The sequence below is a fragment of the Acinonyx jubatus genome, chromosome B4 (genome assembly GCF_027475565.1).
Source record: "Acinonyx jubatus isolate Ajub_Pintada_27869175 chromosome B4, VMU_Ajub_asm_v1.0, whole genome shotgun sequence".
NCBI classification, from domain to species: domain Eukaryota; kingdom Metazoa; phylum Chordata; class Mammalia; order Carnivora; family Felidae; genus Acinonyx; species Acinonyx jubatus.
The window spans coordinates 53,992,063-54,010,168 of NC_069387.1; the positions used below are offsets into that span (position 1 = coordinate 53,992,063).

The 18,106-nt window shown below is 35.9% G+C and overlaps 2 protein-coding genes across 3 annotated transcripts in view; one reads left to right on the forward strand and one right to left on the reverse strand.

Annotated features, from left to right (window-relative positions):
- RECQL (RecQ like helicase) overlaps window positions 1–3,741 on the reverse strand; it is a 57,012-nt gene extending 53,271 nt beyond the window's left edge. Inside the window, exon 1 of the mRNA XM_015064304.3 lies at window positions 3,613–3,741. The gene's annotated coding sequence lies outside the window, so the exon portion shown is untranslated. The remainder of the gene's footprint in view (window positions 1–3,612) is intronic.
- A 120-nt stretch (window positions 3,742–3,861) lies between these two features.
- On the forward strand, window positions 3,862–15,090 carry GOLT1B (golgi transport 1B). Of its 2 annotated transcripts, XM_015064309.3 has the most exons (6): window positions 3,890–4,029; window positions 4,313–4,495; window positions 9,540–9,631; window positions 11,250–11,428; window positions 12,552–12,633; window positions 14,493–15,090. In XM_015064309.3, exons 3-6 carry the CDS (start codon window positions 9,548–9,550, stop codon window positions 14,529–14,531), a joined length of 384 nt encoding a protein of 127 aa, XP_014919795.1. In that variant the 5' UTR covers window positions 3,890–4,029; window positions 4,313–4,495; window positions 9,540–9,547; the 3' UTR covers window positions 14,532–15,090. The 2 variants fall into 2 exon arrangements, with proteins under 2 accessions (XP_014919794.1, XP_014919795.1); XM_015064308.3 differs by lacking the exon at window positions 4,313–4,495 and having other exon boundaries at window positions 3,862–4,029.
- Window positions 15,091–18,106: the final 3,016 nt, after the last annotated feature.

Consider the following 18,106-nt stretch of genomic DNA (forward strand, 5'->3'; position numbering starts at 1 on the left):
ATCTAGTTCATCTTCTAGGAGAACTCTTCCAATAAATTCAAGCTTTGGCAACTCTCCTTTTATTAATGACAAATTGCTTTCTATTGGCACCTGCCAACATTGTTTTACCCTAGCCTCACTTGCTCAGTCTCAAAAGAGTCACTCAGACGTTAGTGGCCTAGGATTCATTAGAACAACCCCAACTTTTGGCTTTTTAATTTTTACAGACAGACAATAGATACTTGGGTCTATTAATAACTATATCCTTTGTCACATTAAAAACTATATTATAAAAAACATAGATCTCTAAAAGGTTTTTATAATTGTGTATGTACAAAGTTGCCAGTCCACAATTGCTTAATTCTTGTTTTTTACTAGGAATTAAAGATAAGAGTTAAGAAATCTAATTAATATATTTAATTAAAACTACTAGAAAGAGTAAGATTAAAAGAAAACAACAGTATATGAAAAGTAGTTAAAGAAAATAGGACAAGGAAAGATATGAAGAACATGGGTATGTTGTTTTGGTAAAGGAATAAAGGAAGTAATTTTGTCCAAAAGTAAAATGATTATTCCAGAATGAGAAAAAAAAAAAAAAGGACGTAACAAAAACTGGATGGATACAAAGTGTAGAAGGTTTATGGAAAAGGGATCTTGAGAAAGGAATTTTTTGTGTGGTCTAGCTAAAATTGAACTGGATTTAAGTTTGTTTTTGCAAAACTGTTCCTACGATAGTGCTTCATCTGCAAAGAGATTCATGGAAAAGACTAAGAAGTACAGGTTTCTGTTAACTTTAAGATCATAACACTGAACTGGGTAAGAATTTCTAAAAATCTAATGAAAAACTGATTCATAAAGTTATTAACCCTAAGGTGAAGCAAAACAAGAATTACAGGAGACTGAATGAACTAATGAAGATGATTATAATTTTTTATGATTTCATTTAAAATATTGCTGGTTCTTCAATGTCCTGCTTTCCAGATTTAAAAAGCTCCATTTTCTCCTCTCCTTTAAGCTATCTATAGCTTACAGTGATTCAGTAAAAACTACTTTTGTAAACAAAGGTTGAAACATTTATCTTTTTCTTTCCACCTGATCCCACCAGAATTTAAAACCTTTTATTAAATAGTCTTATTTTTCATGACAATATATGTATTTACTTAAGCTCCATCTGATCTCCTTGTAATAGGACACAATTAGACAATTAGACAATTAGACAAGTCCTTAGCTTGGCTGCTTAGCCCTGAAAAGTTCAATCTAAGATTCTTTATAAAAAAGTTCCAGCAAAGCAGATTTAAAAGAGCCTATATGGTCAGTCACTATTTTTGCTGCACTTATGTAAATAGTCAGGCCAAATTTATTGAAACTAGACTCAATTTGCAAACAAATTAGCCTAACTGTAGTTACCCTAATAGAAATGGGATGATGACAGAAAAATTATGATTATGTTTTGGTAATACATTAGTGCTATTAATTTTCCTTAAGGTTTTATTTTCTACTTATAAACTGAACTGGATCCTGAATTCTAGTTTCCTCCAATATCTGGCTAGAACTCTCCAAACTAACATTTCCAATTTCCTCCGATTCTTGTAACTTGGAATCACTGTGAAAATAAAACTGCCCTTTTCTCAAAGCCATGCAAACTAAAGCTGAACAACCTGATGTAAACTTCAGAGAAACCACCAAAGCAGCTCATGTGAGGAGGACAACGTGCCTGTTGCTATGTGGTCACTCAGCAAGATCACCAGTGACATTCAAACTGCAAACCAGGAAAATCTGTCAGATTGTTACTCTTGCCTTCATCCATCTAAAGATAATTTGAACCCAACATCTAGAAATTTTCTCAACTGGTTTCTCTCCAAACTCAGACACTGAATTTATAATCTTCTTAAAATATTAGCTTTTATTTTTCTTTTGCTTCCACAGAAATACCCCTCTTTAAATTACTTGATTGCTCACACCAGAGGCTTAATTTAGGTGGAAGTTCACCTGCAACACAGCCACTTAAAATAAAACATCTTCACCTTCATCCAGTCCTGAGTCATCACAAAGATGTGACTGTTAATATATCATATTATGCTTATGTAAATACCTTTAAAAAACTGAAATCCATTTGATTTATTTACTTGGTTAAATCTTGGCACCTGGGAATCTGCTCTGGGAAATTTTCAATCTTTGGCTATTGTTCTCCTTAAATCACCTCTAATGCGCTGCATACTCTCCAAGGTTTTAAATGCCTGTCAGCAGCCACTCACAGACCAAATGGTATCCATCAGGATCAGACAACTGTATGAAATCAACAATAACCACATAAATGATGAAGATGGTGACCACGTGGCCCTTAGCCTAATAATCCAACTAATGACAACAACAAAAATGTGATTCTTGGGGCGCCTGGGTGGCTCAGTCGGTTAAGCGTCCGACATCAGCTCAGGTCATGGTCTCGCGGTTCGTGAGTTCAAGCCCCCTGTCGGGCTCTGTGCTGACAGCTCAGAACCTGGAGCCTGTTTCAGATTCTATGTCTCCCTCTCTCTCTCTGACCCTCCCCCGTTCATGCTCTGTCTCTCTCTGTCTCAAAAATAAATAAACGTTAAAAAAAAATTTTTTTTTAAATAAAAAAAATAAAAATGTGATTCTTCAGCCTGAGTACTTCAATGGTAGAACCTGAAAATAACACTATACTGATTGATCATACTCTCACCCTGCTGAGAGAACCAAAAGGGGGAAAATGTTAAAATCAAAAACAAACGGAGAAGAGCCTTGAAAATTCCTCAAAGGGACAAAACCAGTTTAGTCAAACAAAGTCAATTGACCTTACGTTGTTGTAAGACTAACTTGACCTAGGTAATTTCCTTTTTATGCCTCCAGAAATCATAAACAAAACTTGAAACGTTTCCCAAGGCTGATATGAGATAACCACTAACCAATTCCCTACCTTAAGAAAATGTTAATATTCGAATCACTGCGAGGAATAAAGTCACTGACTTCTTACTACATAAGCCGCTTTATAACAATATACCCAAGAGCCTCATTCCCTTTTTGGCTTGAGTGCTCCTGGTTCCCTAACTGTCTCTTTGGTGGGTGCACCACAAACTTTAATTACTACTTCAGTGATTCATTGGTTTTACTCCCGCTATTTCTTAACTTTTAACAACACCCACAGCAAATATTTCACGGGGTCACAGCCAGTCATTGATACTGGAATAACCGTCACTACGGTACCACAGGCTAATTCACCAGGCTCCCCAACACCTGCTTTTTAAAGACATTAATTTAATAATACCCTCCACTTGGCCTATGCGTCCACCGTGCTGTTCACCAATAAATGGTGGTTGCCAATAAACAGACTTTGGTAACCAAGCTTCCTGCATGGGAAAGGCTAGAGATAAAAAGAGAGGGGCAGAAAGTTCAAGGTGCCCCTAAAAGCCCAAACTCCATTAGAGACGGGCGACGATTAACGCCGGTTTCTCTCCTGCCAATATATTGGTGAAAGGAAGTGATCCGCGAATAGACCGGCCTCGCCCTCAGGAAGGAAAAAGAAAGGTTAGCCCATTCAAAGCAGAGTTACCCCCAGATCCCCACCCCTCCACACTCCACCCCTACCCCACCCCTCCCGCTTCCTCGGTCTCCCACCTCAAAGCGCCCGGCTCAGGACCACTAGGTACTGCTTTCAGCCACTCTCCAATGAAAACTTCCCGCCACCAAGCTTTCCTTTTCCTCTAGCTGGGAGCATCCGCCCTTCCGGTTAGGTCTCCTCAACCAATTGCAAGTAACACTCTTCTCTAATTGGTGAAGGGGTGTGGCCACCATTTGCGTCACCGAACAAGACTAAAGATGATTGGTCTATATTGGGAGCGAATTTCGCCAATGGGAAGCTGTCTTGAGGCTAGGGTAGGGGTGGCTGCGTGTTTCCGGAAGACGTGGCGGCTCTCCCCTGGGTTGTTTCCCGGCTTCTTTTCTCCCCACTTTGCTTAACGCCCTGGGCGCCCGGAGGTGCAGTAGCCGTTCCCCTCACCGCTGCAGCCATGATCTCCTTAACGGACACCCAGAGTAAGCACTCGCCCCGGTATCCCCGCCTGGAGCCTCACACACCCGTTGCTCGAGCTCGTTTCGCTCGCCCGCCCCTCTGCCCGGGGCAATGAATGAAGCTCCGTGTTGGGGGCGGCGGCCTGCGGGACTGAGCCAGGGATGCGGGACTGGGAGGGCTGCCTTGAGGGGTCGGGGGCTGGACTTGCAGTGGCAGACCTGGTCTGGGAGGCGGGTCGGCGGGGTCTAGGGAGAAGTCCGATCTGGAGTGGGGGGAAACCTTTGCTGAGCGTCTGTCTTGCACCAGGGTCTCGCCGCTCTCACCCCCAGTGAGATGGACGCTTTGTTCCTGCAGATGGCCACAAGAGAAAGTTTGATGCGCGGTACCCGCGGTTCATCCTTGGGGACGTTTCTGCACATGACAAACTTGGGGTCGTCTACAAGTTACTGGCCGGTTGTTTGGGAGGCGGTATTTTAGATGTCACCTATTGTAGGTGTTTGGGTTTTTAAAAAATATGCTTACACTTAAATATTTTGAGTACTTCGCCTTTTGCCACCTCTGGAAACCTTCCAAAAATTCCTTGAAACGACTTCACTTTTCTACCACCTAATGTTTCCGCAGTAGTAAAAAGCCACTTTGTGTTCAGTTAAACGATTTCTTTCCTTAATGTTGTATATTGTGCTTTGTGGTTTGTTTTATTATTTTAGCATTTCTTTCTGCCTACCACAGAGTTCTCCAGGCTTACTTTATATCTAAGGTTAGCATTGCTATCTGTTACCATTTCTTTCATTATAACACTTCTACTTTTCTCACGCTTTTGTCAATCTTAATAGTTTTTGTATTTACATATCTGCCCAACAATGGGTCCTATCTTTTAATGGTCGTGATAGTCTTTTTGTCTCACCTTGCTTTATCTGTCATGATTTTTTTCTTAATTATGCTTAACTTACTTTGATTTTCAAGATTTTAAAATCTAAACAGTCTATTGAAAATAGAGTTTCATTTAAAATGCTCTATATTAAAGCGGAGTCTTAAAGTTTGGATTCAAGTCATGGCTGAGTTGAACTTGACAGAGCTTCTGTTGTGTGCTATATACACTACCACCCCAATCAGGTGCTTTTCCTTCCGGTGGTTGGATGGGTCTACACCTTCGTGCCACCTGCACTGACCCCTTTTGGTCTGTTGGCCTGCTCTGATCAGAAAACATAAAGTCCTTTTTTTGTTTCTTTTTTTCCTTTTTTCTTTTCTTTCTTCTTTTCTCCTTCCCCCCCCCCTTACTGTTATAATAGAAACTAGCAATTGTATAAAGGCATCTTCTTTTATTTTATCAAGTGCTTTCATGTAAATCATTACACTGAATTTTTATTAGAGCCCTATAAGGCAGGGAGAGGTATATCTCTTCTATAAATTAAAAGAGGCTCAAAAGAAATTCAATGTGTGGTCATAAGGAAAGTGACAGAAGCAAGGCTTGATCCCAGGTCTCCTGGCTCAGAAACCTTTGTGTTCACTGGACCATACTAGCATCTAAGAAGACTTGACATAAATCTTATTTGAGATCTATCTTAGAATGATGTAATTCTTTCATAGCAAGAATAGTTGCAACAGTAGATATTTATCCTACACAATTATGCATTGATTTTTTTTTTTTTGAGAGGAGATTGTGTAGGATAGTCAGATCCTATTCTGTTTGTGATGCAGTGTTCTGTTCCTCTTGACTGAGACCCAAAATTAAAATTAGGTTGTTACAGGAAATTAGGAGAATTGTATACCTAAATTGCTGAAATTTATTTCTAATTCTACTAATTAGAAGAAGTACTTAATCTCTACACAGTTATTCTAACTATAAAGTATTATTTTTTTATCTGAGTCTGATTATTACACAGATTAAAACTATGAACTATTATCCTTTGCACAGAGATTCTCTTCTGTTGAAGACTTCTTATAGGGACAGGTGCCTGATTTACATTCTTCCAAAATCCAGAACCAAGGGATTGAGTTGGAATGTGGGCAGAATAGGTAGGGAGTGTTCCCCCTTATTAAATTGATGAGAAAGGTTAAATTATACTCTTTGATGTTCATTTGCCATATGTTTTAGTTAGGACAGTGGATTGGAACACAAAATGGTTAGTGAACCAAAAGCTCTTGGATTTCAAATGGTGTTTGTGTGTGTGTGTTTAACTGCAGAAATTGGCCATCATTCAAGTGATTTGCCGAGATTATTCTGGAATCCTGATTCTGGGAGAGGGTGACAGAGCACTGAACAGAATCAATAGCAATTCATGATTGTTTTAAGGGATTCTATAATAGCACTCTCCCCACCCCCTCCATAAAAACACAAGATTTATTGAGGGGATGGAGTAGGGTATTTCCCATGCTGCCTGTAAATCTTTACATCATTATGTCACTTTGTCTGAAATTCTACCGTAATATTCAGTTGAGTGGTTCAATTAGCTGATATTCAGTCGAGTTCTATATAATGAAATTTTCTGTTTTTTAAAAGGCATAGGAAGAAAGAGAAAGCTAATATTAAAATTTTTAAATAAGATACCAAAATGTTAGTGATTGCTATTGGATTAAGCGTATCTTTCCTTATAAAGTTTCCACAATAAGTTCTCTTTTTATTTTAGACAAATTTCATTAAGTTGTTTTTATTAGATTGTTCTTTAAAAAAAACACACACACACACACACACATGGGCAAGAGGAATGCAGATTTGATAGCTGCAAGAGAGGAAGGTAAATTTGTTTTTCTGGATATGATCCTGGTGATGAGCGGGCAACTCCATGTAGGGCTTTACTAACCAGAGGGCTTATGAATGCATAAGCCTAGGGAAGATGGGAATTCAGGAGATGAGAAAAGGGCACAGTGAGGCCAGTTAGAGACTTTTGGCCCATTCAGGTCCGGAAATAACTTGGCAACATGATGCCAGTACCAGTTTGGGCAAATATGTCACAGGCAACTGTCTCCTCCTGGACTACACTGGATGAAATAGTTTTGGTTCCCCTGTTATGGTTTTTAAGCTGTGGAGTCCAGAAACAGGGTTTGAATTCTAGCCTGACTCCACGCAACCATCACTCTTCCTGCCCAGCTGTCCCCCCACCTCCAAGGCACCACATACATACATTTGCTGATTCTATGAACAGATGAGTTCCTAATCTGTGATATGTGGGGCGGGTGCTACTTTTCACCTCACATTTTTGTTAAAAGAATTACAACATATTTGTATAAACACTTCAGTGAATATGAAACCATATCCAGATATTATCTTTTTTCACAGCAGTCAATTTTTAATACTTCTACTAACACCTACTTAGTTGTGTTAGGTAACAAACTAATCCTATTAAACTTGAGTCACCTAGAGATGCTTCTCCCAGAAGCTCAGTATGCTCCAGTGCCCTTGAATTTCATTTAATCAAACATATTTAACCTAAAAAAAAGGTAAGAAAATCCTGTAGGAAGGGGTATGATGTAATAGGTAAGGACAGGGACTGAGTCCAAATGGTTAGCCAGAAGTGTGACTCCAGGTATATTAAGTCATCTCTCTAAACTCCTCTTACTCGATCTCTAAAATGATGTAATGATACCTACCTTGCAGTAGTATTGGGAGGATTAAGTTATGTAAGGCATGCAAAGCACCTCCTAATGGCTAATTCATGGTAAATTCTCAGTACATAGTAGGTGTATTTCTATATAATTCCTTTCTGCTGAACAAACCTCTCAAAATTTTTATGTAATCATTAGGACAATTTATGAAAAGTTGGAAGTTAGTCATACTCAAGTAACTCAGCTGTCGATGACTAAATCCTAACTACTAAATAGTTATACAATGGAATTTTACTTGTTCTTTTGTCCATGTTTTCCTCTAGGAAATTATGTCTGACAGCTAAACAGTTATTTTGTTGAATTCTCTTAAGGGATTTAAGCATGAAAGCATTAGCTTCACATTTTCATAGGATTTTGCGTCTGTGGAATACATTTATCAGTATATTTATAGACTAGTACCTGAATTCTTTTAGACTAACTTTGGGAGAAAAGGTAGCTGGAATGGAAGGCAGTAGATAACTGCAAATTGAGGACATGGGGGATATAGAAAAGGTATATGATAGAAGTATTCAACTCATCAGAACATTTTACAAGTCTTAAATTTTTTTTTAAGTGGCTGTGACCTAGATTTGGGCTTTCTGGAGCCACAGCCAAAAAGTTAAGTAACAGATCAGAAATCATTAATGGTGTATTTAAAATTGAGTTTCCAGGGGCGCGTGGGGGGCTCAGTCAATTAAGCATCCTACTTCCGCTCAAGTCATGATCTCTCAGTTCGTGAGTTCCAGCCTCTCATAGGGCTCTGTGCTGACAGCTCAGAGCCTGCAGTCTGCTTCAGATTCTGTGTCTCTCTCTCTCTGCCTCTCTCCCACTCGTGCTCTGTCTCTCTCTCTCTCTGTCTCTCAAAAATAAATAAACATTAAAAAAATAAAATAAAATAAAATTGAGTTTCCAAAAATATGGTAGTTTTTGCTCTGATTGATTATTTCAAGCAGATAGTAAGCATCTAGGTAAAATAAGGATTGGTGAGTATTTCCTGACAGCAAAACTAAAATGATCAAGGTGACTTAGTGGCTTATGCTTTTAGCATTAACAGAAAAGGACAACTGTAATCTTAGAAAGTTAGGAATCTTCAGACTGAAAAGAGAAGACCAAGAGAATGTGAAGGTAATAAAATTATTAGTTTTATATACAGGATGAACATAAACTTCAGTGCTTATGCTTCATTCACCATCAGATAGTACCTAGAAGAGATACAGGCATTTCAGAGTCTTTGAATAAAAAGAATAAAACTCCAGAATATTAATATTAAGTACAACTGTGTTCTTTGAAACTCTGGAGTGCTGCTTTTAGGACTCGTACACTAAACATGTGATTGGATTCATGGTTTAGGTAATTTATAGAAGATAAACCCATACCATCAAGAAGTTAAAAGTGATACATAACCTTCTGAAAATTAACTTTTGAGGAGATGGCAATGTGATTCTCAAAATACTATTGTTGTGAGAAGTGTATCATGGAGTGAAGTATACCGTGCAGACCCACTGTAACATTTCCACTGGGTTAAAGAAGGAGTTAGATGAAAAGAAGGAAGAAGTAACTGGAGATATTGTGCATATAAATAATGTCATAGAATATGAAAGAGATAAATAGTAAAAGTAAACTCATACATTTATGCCTGGTGCCAGAGGAGTTCTTGGGAGGGAAAAAATTTACAACCCAAGATTTAGAATCCTGATTATCTTTCTCTGTTATGCATATGTTTATGAGAAGTGCTGTCTCTCATAAATTCATATTTTATATGTTGAGGTTATTTGCTGATGTTACTTTGTTATAGACCTTAATGAATGTCATAAAGTTAACCTGCAATGTTAGGAACCTATTTTTTTATATCATCCAAAAGAAAAACTGAGAAACTTTCTTACTTAGTTTATAGGGATCTTAATGTAACTTTAATTTTTCTCTACCCCTAACTATATAATTTATATTGCAGAAATTGGAATGGGATTAACAGGATTTGGAGTGTTTTTCCTGTTCTTTGGAATGATTCTCTTTTTTGACAAAGCACTGCTGGCTATTGGAAATGTGAGTTTTTCAATATATATTTTAACTAAATTCGTAAGGAAATTTTAACTGCAAATGAATTATTGCCTGCTGTTAGGTTGGGGGGAAACAATTCCCTATTATTCATGTAAAGATTCCTGTTAGCTTCTCTGTTTCCATCAGAAGTAAAACCTGTTTTCTGTTTAAATAAAAGGTAAACACTTAAAGAAGTTTTTGAATAACTACTCTGTTAAGTGTTTGATGTGTGATATACAATAGATTAAATCAAGGCTGCCTCTAAATAGGAGTTCAAAATAAATGACTTGGTAGCCCCCATGTCTTGGTAAATTCATAAATATGTTTAACTTAAAACATATGACTTTAGACATTTGGTTCAGTAGCATGAAATAGGTTTTTAAAAGCCATTTAAACCTCTTAATATATCTGTATATTAAGAGTTGACTTCCTAAGAAACGTGCATATTGTTTATTTGGACTGTACTTTGTTGTCCATGTGTGGAGGTTGTGCAAGAGTGAAATATCTTAGAAGTGTGTATTACTGTTGGGCTTGTAATTGGAAATTGGAAGATATAAAGGGTAACAAAATTGTTCAAAATCGATAGGTTAATTAATAACATATAAGTAGCATTGGTAACTGAGAATACGAAGCTTAATCATTAGGTTCAATCAATATTTGTATGAAAATTTTTCATTAAACACAGTTATGAAATGGGGCACCTAGGAGGCTCAGTCGGTTAAGCCTTCAACTCTTGATTTCTGCTGAGGTCATGAACTCAAGGTTTGAGGGATTGGAAACCACCACCACCATCACCCTGTGGACGCTGAGCCATTCATCCTGCTTAGTATTCTTTCTCTCCCTCTCACCCTCCCCTAATTATGTGTATGTGTGCACACGTGCGTGCACGCTCGCTCGCTCTCTCTCTCAAAAAATAATAAGTAAATAAAAATTAAATAAAAATGTTTCATCCCATTAAAAAAAAAAAAGATAGGAAGGAAGGCAAGTATTGGGAATAAAGCCTGGGAAAAAACAAGCTTTTACTAGATCACCATTTCTTGTTCACTATCTGAAAACATACAGAATATATATTTGAGAACGTGGCTTTATTTTTATTTCTGCTGCCACCAGATATTCTGGAATTAGTAAGACTAATTCCTCTTCCTGGCTTTTCATGGTTTCTTCCATCATCTTGGCCATGTCAGTACTTCTCCCACCCACAGAACACCTCTAGCCTAGGGTGAAGTGTGCAAAACCAGGAATACCTTCGGGTGACATATTTATGGGCAGCCTTCTTTTTTTGCCCTCCCTCTCATCTGCTTAGCCAAGCCCTCTCCATCTAGTTTACCTGGGAAAACCACTGCATGTGCACATGCCCTTCGGTAACATCTAATCTTTAGTTCTCTTTTTCTGCATTTAATCAAGATAGAAGAGGACAGAAGACTGGACTACAACTACAACATTAGCATGCTTAGCACACTCCTTGGTTCTGCCTCTTCGTGTGCACTGTAGTTTTCTCCAGCCAGTTGCCCACACTAAGAGCCAGATGTATTTCTTTTTATTATATTTAGCTTTGACCTTGCTTTTCAAATTTATGCAGTGTGTGTAACTGCTTTTCCTATCTTGCATTTTCTTTCTCTCCTAGGTTTTATTTGTGGCTGGCCTGGCTTTTGTAATTGGTTTAGAAAGAACATTCAGATTCTTCTTCCAAAAACATAAAATGAAAGCGACAGGATTTTTCCTGGGTGGAGTATTTGTAGTCCTTATTGGTTGGCCTTTGATAGGCATGATCTTTGAAATTTATGGATTCTTTCTATTGTTCAGGTAAGGCAATTTTTTTATTTTACCTTTTCTCTTTCAATGAACCAGTACCTCAAATAATTATTACAAAAGCCCAGATATTTGCATCAGCATGAATACAAAGACCATAATTTTCTCAAATGGATTTTTGTTTACATTGAATCTTTTATTACAGCTTTAGATAATTCAGTCAACTATAAAAGTGTTTATCAAATGTATAAATAGTATACATTATCTTGTATTTTCAATGCAATAAAATTCATTTTATTGGGATTTTAAGGCACTGTCTTTTCTATTAAGGCACTGTGTCTGCTATTTTTATCAACTAAACAGTGATACATACATACAGCATTTTAATACATAGAACCTAATACTGCATAGTTACTGCCACTTGATGACAATTCTTTTAGTACATACTCATATTAGAAAATTTTGTGCTAAATGAACTATGTTAGATTTTGATCAGTTAACATTTTACAAATGCTAGTTACTAAGTGAATAAATAATAGCATGCAATGTGAGAAAATACCTTTATATAAGGTAAGTTTATTTATTCAGGAAATGTATATCCTTTGTCTTCTATCTGCCAAATACCATATTCTTCATGGGAAGACATAAAAATGAATTAAGTGTCAAATCCGCCTTAGAAAATCTCTCATTTCTGATATGGGCACTAGACTATAAATATCCAGTAGTAGGGGAGCCTGGGTGGCTCAGTCGGTTAAGCATCTGACTTCAGTTCAGGTGATGATCTCATGTTTCATGGATTCGAGCCCCGCATCAGGCTCTGCACTGCTACAGAGCCTACTTAGGATTCTCACTTTCTCCTCTCTCTCTGCCCCTCTCCTGCTTGCACTTTCTCTCTGTCTCAACATGAATAAATAACTTAAAAAAAAAAGAATATAGTAGTAGTAATAATAGTAGTAATGCTGTTACAAATGTATAAGCAAAATACTATATGAGCATAATTAAGAAAGATCAAATCCTGGGAGAGGAAAGAAACATTACCACTAAAGGTACATTTGAAATTTGAAGTCTCCAAAACATTTAGAATTTTAATAGGATCCTTTCTTTTTATTTGGTTAGCAATTGATTTTGATAATAAAGAATATGTAAGTTCTGAGAACGTTTTTTTCCTTCTTCCTAGGGGCTTCTTTCCTGTGGTCATTGGCTTTATTAGAAGAGTACCAGTCCTTGGATCCCTCTTGAATTTACCTGGAATTAGATCAGTAAGTAATCATGTATTAGAAATAAAATTTTTAAACCTACAAAATAAATACTGTGATGTTCTTTACTTCTAGAAATACAAGTAATTGATGTTTTTATTATGATATAAATTGTTACATTGCCATAGATTACCATGAATACCAGAGAAAATAATCATTGCTGACCTTACAAAACCTGGAATTTTGTTTCACTATATCCATTTAATATTCTTGTTTTATTTATTTTTTTTTAATGTAACTCAAATTTATATTGTGCCTTTCTCTTTGAAAGTTCTAGTACTTTTCAATTAACTTTTATATGATCTCTAATTTTAGAAGCCATTATATAAAAAGGACATCATTATTTCTAGTAAATATTATTTTCTTTCTTAGTATCACCAATAGCATGCATTAAGACAATTAAATCAAGCACTAATTATACTGGAAGTCAGATGATAAAATGCTGTTCCCAACTCTGTTCCACAGTTTGAATGATCTCATCAAATCTGTTCCTCCAAGATGGGCCATCAACATCCTAAAGTTGTTTACAGACATTTGTAGATGTTACTAACAAAGTCCATAGCATTTACTGGATTCTCAGCTAAAGGATGGCTCACCCACAGAAGAATAGGTACCACTGTAAGACAAAAATCTCATTTTCAACCTCAAGTCAATTTTAGAGTCAGAATATTACAGCCCAGACAACCTTGATGTTTGAAGTTACTTTTGGAGAGAGAATGTTGTGCTTTCTCTACACATAAATTTAACTGAAATCCTAATGAATCCATGGTACTTTCAAAGCAACATTTAGTTTTAGTGCACCCATTACCTATTTATAATAATATAAAAGGTTGGAATATGTATATTCTGATTTCATTTGCATTAATCTCCAAACTCATAGTGTAGTAAATGTTGTTTTTACTTAGAATGGCTTTTGAATTTACTGAAACTTCTAGTTATGCAGTTGTAATCATTATTCATGTCCTTAATTTAAGGATCCTTCATTGTTTGCATAAATAAACACCCAATGCTGTCAGTTATGTTTCCTATCATTATTACTTTCTTATAATAAATTCTTAAGTAAAAGTGTGAATAGTGAAATGAAAAGAAGGGTTAAATGATTGCTAGAGTTTGATAGTATTGTGACCACTTGGGTTACACAATTTTTAATATATCCACTAATTATTTTGTTTCAATATTTGCATCACCATCTGGAATGCTGAAGAAGGCCCAATTGCTTTGTATTTGGGGTGGAATAGCCAAAGTAAATAACCAGTTAACATTAACGTGTGTTAAAATTTATATTCTGTAATTATTAATTTGTGCTTGCCTCATTACATCTATTTTTAATGTCATTGCCACTTTCAGTCTGAAGTCCAGAATACACATTTAAAGTATTTTTAGTCAATAGCTGTTGTTAATTGTTGAACTTAATGGAGTTAAATCTGTTTGTTCAAAGACTACATAGGCCCAGAAGAGATCCACAGTAATGGTCAGTGGAAATATCTTATTGGGTTCATTAATGCATGAATGGCTGACATTTCAGCTTTTTATTTTTTTATTGTTTTGTTAAGCTAGCAGTGTTACCTTCATTTTATCCAGTTTTTTTTTATTCATTGTGTTGCATTTCCTGTGTTGCACCCTTAAAGTCATATGCGTAACATGTCATGCAAAAACAACCTTAGAAAAGAAAAATTTTTATACACATTTACATGTCAGAAGATTGTGGTGAGTAGTACTGGATTAACCATTGTCAGTCACACCTTAAATTGCCACGAATCTTACGAAGTTGGGTGTTTTAAATCAACATATAAAATGTTGATATAATGTTTTTGTAATGCTCTGGGCTTTCTTTTAATTACCTGTTTTTCTTCTCCTTGCAGTTTGTAGATAAAGTTGGAGAAAGCAACAATATGGTATAACAACAAGTGAATTGAAGACTCATTTAAAATATTGTATTATTTATAAAATCCTTTGAAGAATATTCAGCACAAAATTAAATTACATGAAATAGCTTGTAATGTTCTTTACAGAAGTTTAAAACGCATAGTCTACAAAGTACCAATAGCAGTTAACAAAGAAGCAATGAGAACAGGCTTCTAATCAAGTGATCTGAGAAGTCAGCAAGCAAACTAAAGGAGATGAACTCTAGGTTACAGTACTTATTGAAACTCCTGAAGGCGATTTTTATTGTTTATCCACAATGTGCGAAGCACAGCCATCCTTGGAGAACTGTGGTGCCTGTTTCTTTCCTTTTTATTTTGAAGGTGCAGGAGCACGCATAGGCATTTGCTTTTTAGAAATATCCACTGGAATGGCAAAAATATTTCCAGTTGCACTGTGTCTCTGAAAGTGATGCATGAGTTAGATTGGATTATGTCATTTTAATGTATTAAAACCAAGGAAAACCCAGTTTTGATGTATGAATCACTTTTTTTTTGTAAACATATGGCTAAAATAAAACATTTGTGGTTCTTCTGATTCTTAATATTTTAGAGCCAGATGAAAACTAAACTAGATATTCACTGTTGGAATACGCAAAGGTCATTTATTCTTTATAACTGAACACTCCAGAACTACTCATAAGTCTTGAGAGTCTAACTTGGTTATCTATATCCTACATTACATGTAAGCATCTAACAAAAAGCATTCTTAACCATGAAGTAGTCTGTTACATTGAATAGTCTTTTATTTAAGATACTAAATGATGCAAACCAAATGGATTTTTCCATGTCATGGTGTAGTTTTCCTTTCTTTTTTGTTTTTGTTTTTGTTTTTGATTTTAGCAGTGGTTTTACTGTTTTGCTTTTCATAAATAACTATTGGTAATGTTTACTTTAAGATGTAATATGTTAAAAGGTTAAACTTACAGGTATTTGTTAAGGGCTTTTCATGTAAAATTGAGTTTTCCTTTACTTTTAGCTTTTTCATAACATAAACATCAATACGCATGATGAATGCTTCATAAGATGCTTTGTCTTGAGTTCATGGAGAAAATACCAGAATTCACATGCTAAAGTTAGTTTACTGTAATTAAATGGGCTATAGTTTCTTAAAAACATGACACTAAAAAAATATGTTGTTTTTCCTACTATTGATGCTTGACTGGCAGTAAGAAACAGTGGTTGTTTCTTGGTAGTTTTCCAAGTTGACAGCTTTTCTGGTAGATGTAAGAACACATTTCAACAGCCACAGTACTATTTGTTATACCACTAATGATTGCATTATTTACCTTTTTTTTTTTAACAGTTGCAAAGCTTTTTAATGCACAAAATCATAATTGAAATTTGTGATTTTTATTTAGAAACATGTCTACAAAATATATCATAGCTTATATTATTTTTAGTTAAATCTCAATACACAGGGAACTCCCATTCTTGCTTGTCGAAAGAAGGAAAGACTTGGTATGTAGTTTAATGGTTCAGTCTTGTGGATTACTGCCTTTTGGTACTGGCATTTGACTTATGACATAATCTGTGAAACTAGATGATATTGAAAAAATGAGACTCCTACCTCAATAGTTCATGGAATAATAAGAGACCTAGTGTTGTGTCTAATGTTCTTCAAAAAAGTAATATCCTCATTTGGGAGAGTGTCAAATATATACATATTTTGGGGATCGACTTATACAAGTTGCCCTGTAGGACTCTTCTACATATTTTTGACTGATCCATATTATTTTCAGTGGCTAGATAATTCTACCTTTTTAGAACAAGAACAGTATCTGTTAATGTAAGGAACATGTGTATTATTTAACTCCTTTGTAGACATGAATTTCTATCAAAATGTTCTTTGCACTGTAACAGATAACTTTTTCAAAATCTTATTTCAGAAGCATTATTAGAAGTTGTGTAAAGGATTTGACAATTTCCCAGTCCTTAGTAAGATTGAGAGGCTGGAGCAGTTTTCAGTTTTCAAAGAGTCCACAGTTAATCTCAAATGTGAGTTTGGGACTGCTCGGCAGCACTGTATATTTCTTATTCATAACCACTGATGAGGCTCTATTTTTAAACATATTAGTCTTCTGACAGAAAGCACTGTACATTGTATTGTTTCTTCCTTTCCAAAATTAGCCTTCTGTCTTTGTGACAAAAATGTACTTTGATCATTGCTATAAAGATGGAGGAGAAGGTCTAATACTACTTAGCCTTAAGTGTATCTGGCATTGTTCAAATGTATTTTCTGTAACAGAAACATACTTGCAATGTTTTTATTTTCCCCTTATAAATTGTAATTCCTGGAATACTGCTGCTTTAAAAGTCTCACAGTCAGATTATATGATCTAACAATTGAATATTGTAAATACACTTGTCTTACCTCTCAATAAAAGGGTACTTTTCTATTAATTGGTGGTTGTCTTAGCTCCGGCTTCTATAACAAAATTCTGTAGACTGGGTAGTGTAAACAGACATTTGTTTCTCACAGTTCTGGATGCTGGGAAGTCCAAAAAGACAGGTGAGGGTAGACTCAGTTAGTGGTAAGGACCACAGCTTCTTCTTGCTGTGTCCTCGTGTGGCAGACAGCTTTAGTCTCTTCATCTTTTTATAAGGACACTAATCCCATCATGGAGAGCTCATCTTCATGACCTCATCTAAACCTAACTGCTTCCCCCAAAACACAACCTCCAAATACACTCATATTAAGGGTTAAGGTCTCAACATAATGAATTTGATTATTAAATTCAGTCCTTAAGAGCGGTCAAATAAATCTTTATAATGAAATCCTAAAAAATTAGTTTAGCATTGCACAATAGCTTGCCTCGTTTTTTTTTTTTTAAATTAGCCTTATATGCAGTTTTCTTTTCTATAAAATGGTCATTGCATTTTTCACTTCCAAATTGTTTAGATGTACTCAAATAAACCTTAGGTTAAAAAGTTGACAGAAACTGGAGAAATGTTTAAATTATTTTTCTCAAAATGGAAAGAATAGTAACAATTCGTAAGTATTTTGTGACGAAACCACTTCTGCGGTGTTTTGATTACAAATTTTGGTAAGACCAAAAATCACTGGCTATGTCTACCACTTAAGGTACCCAATAAGTATTTGTTGAATCCAATAATTGAACATCAAGTCTTGACTATTGTCTGGCAAACCAGAAGTCTTAAATCTGTTTATCTTTCTAACCTTGTCCTCTGTGCTAAAATGTTCCAACCTCTACCCTTCTGTTACCTGTACCCATGTAGGAGATTGGACACAGAAGTAGGATGCCCCAAACCCAACAACTGGCACACATTTTTTTCTTTTTTAATAGGCTTCACACCCAGCATGGGGCACAACATAGGGCTTAAATTCACTACCATGTGATCAAGACCTGAGCCGAGATCAAGAGTTAGATGCTTAACGGACTGAGTGATCCACCCAGGAGCTTCTGGCACACTCTTCCACAACCTTGTCTTTATTAGCTCTCAAGACCAAATCAAAAGTGCACCTCTGTCATATCTTCTTTGACCCGCTATACTGAAACATCTGGTCCATCCTTGTCCTCTCAGAACTTTCC

What these genes read in the sequence shown, in the direction of transcription:
- GOLT1B (XM_015064308.3), top strand. Translation starts at nt 4,005, where the DNA reads ATGATCTCCTTAACGGACACCCAGA. An exon ending in CTCCTTAACGGACACCCAGA is followed by an intron (nt 4,030 to 9,539) that starts GTAAGCACTCGC and finishes TTTATATTGCAG; the next exon opens with AAATTGGAATGGGATTAACA. An exon ending in ATTTACCTGGAATTAGATCA is followed by an intron (nt 12,634 to 14,492) that starts GTAAGTAATCAT and finishes TTCTCCTTGCAG; the next exon opens with TTTGTAGATAAAGTTGGAGA.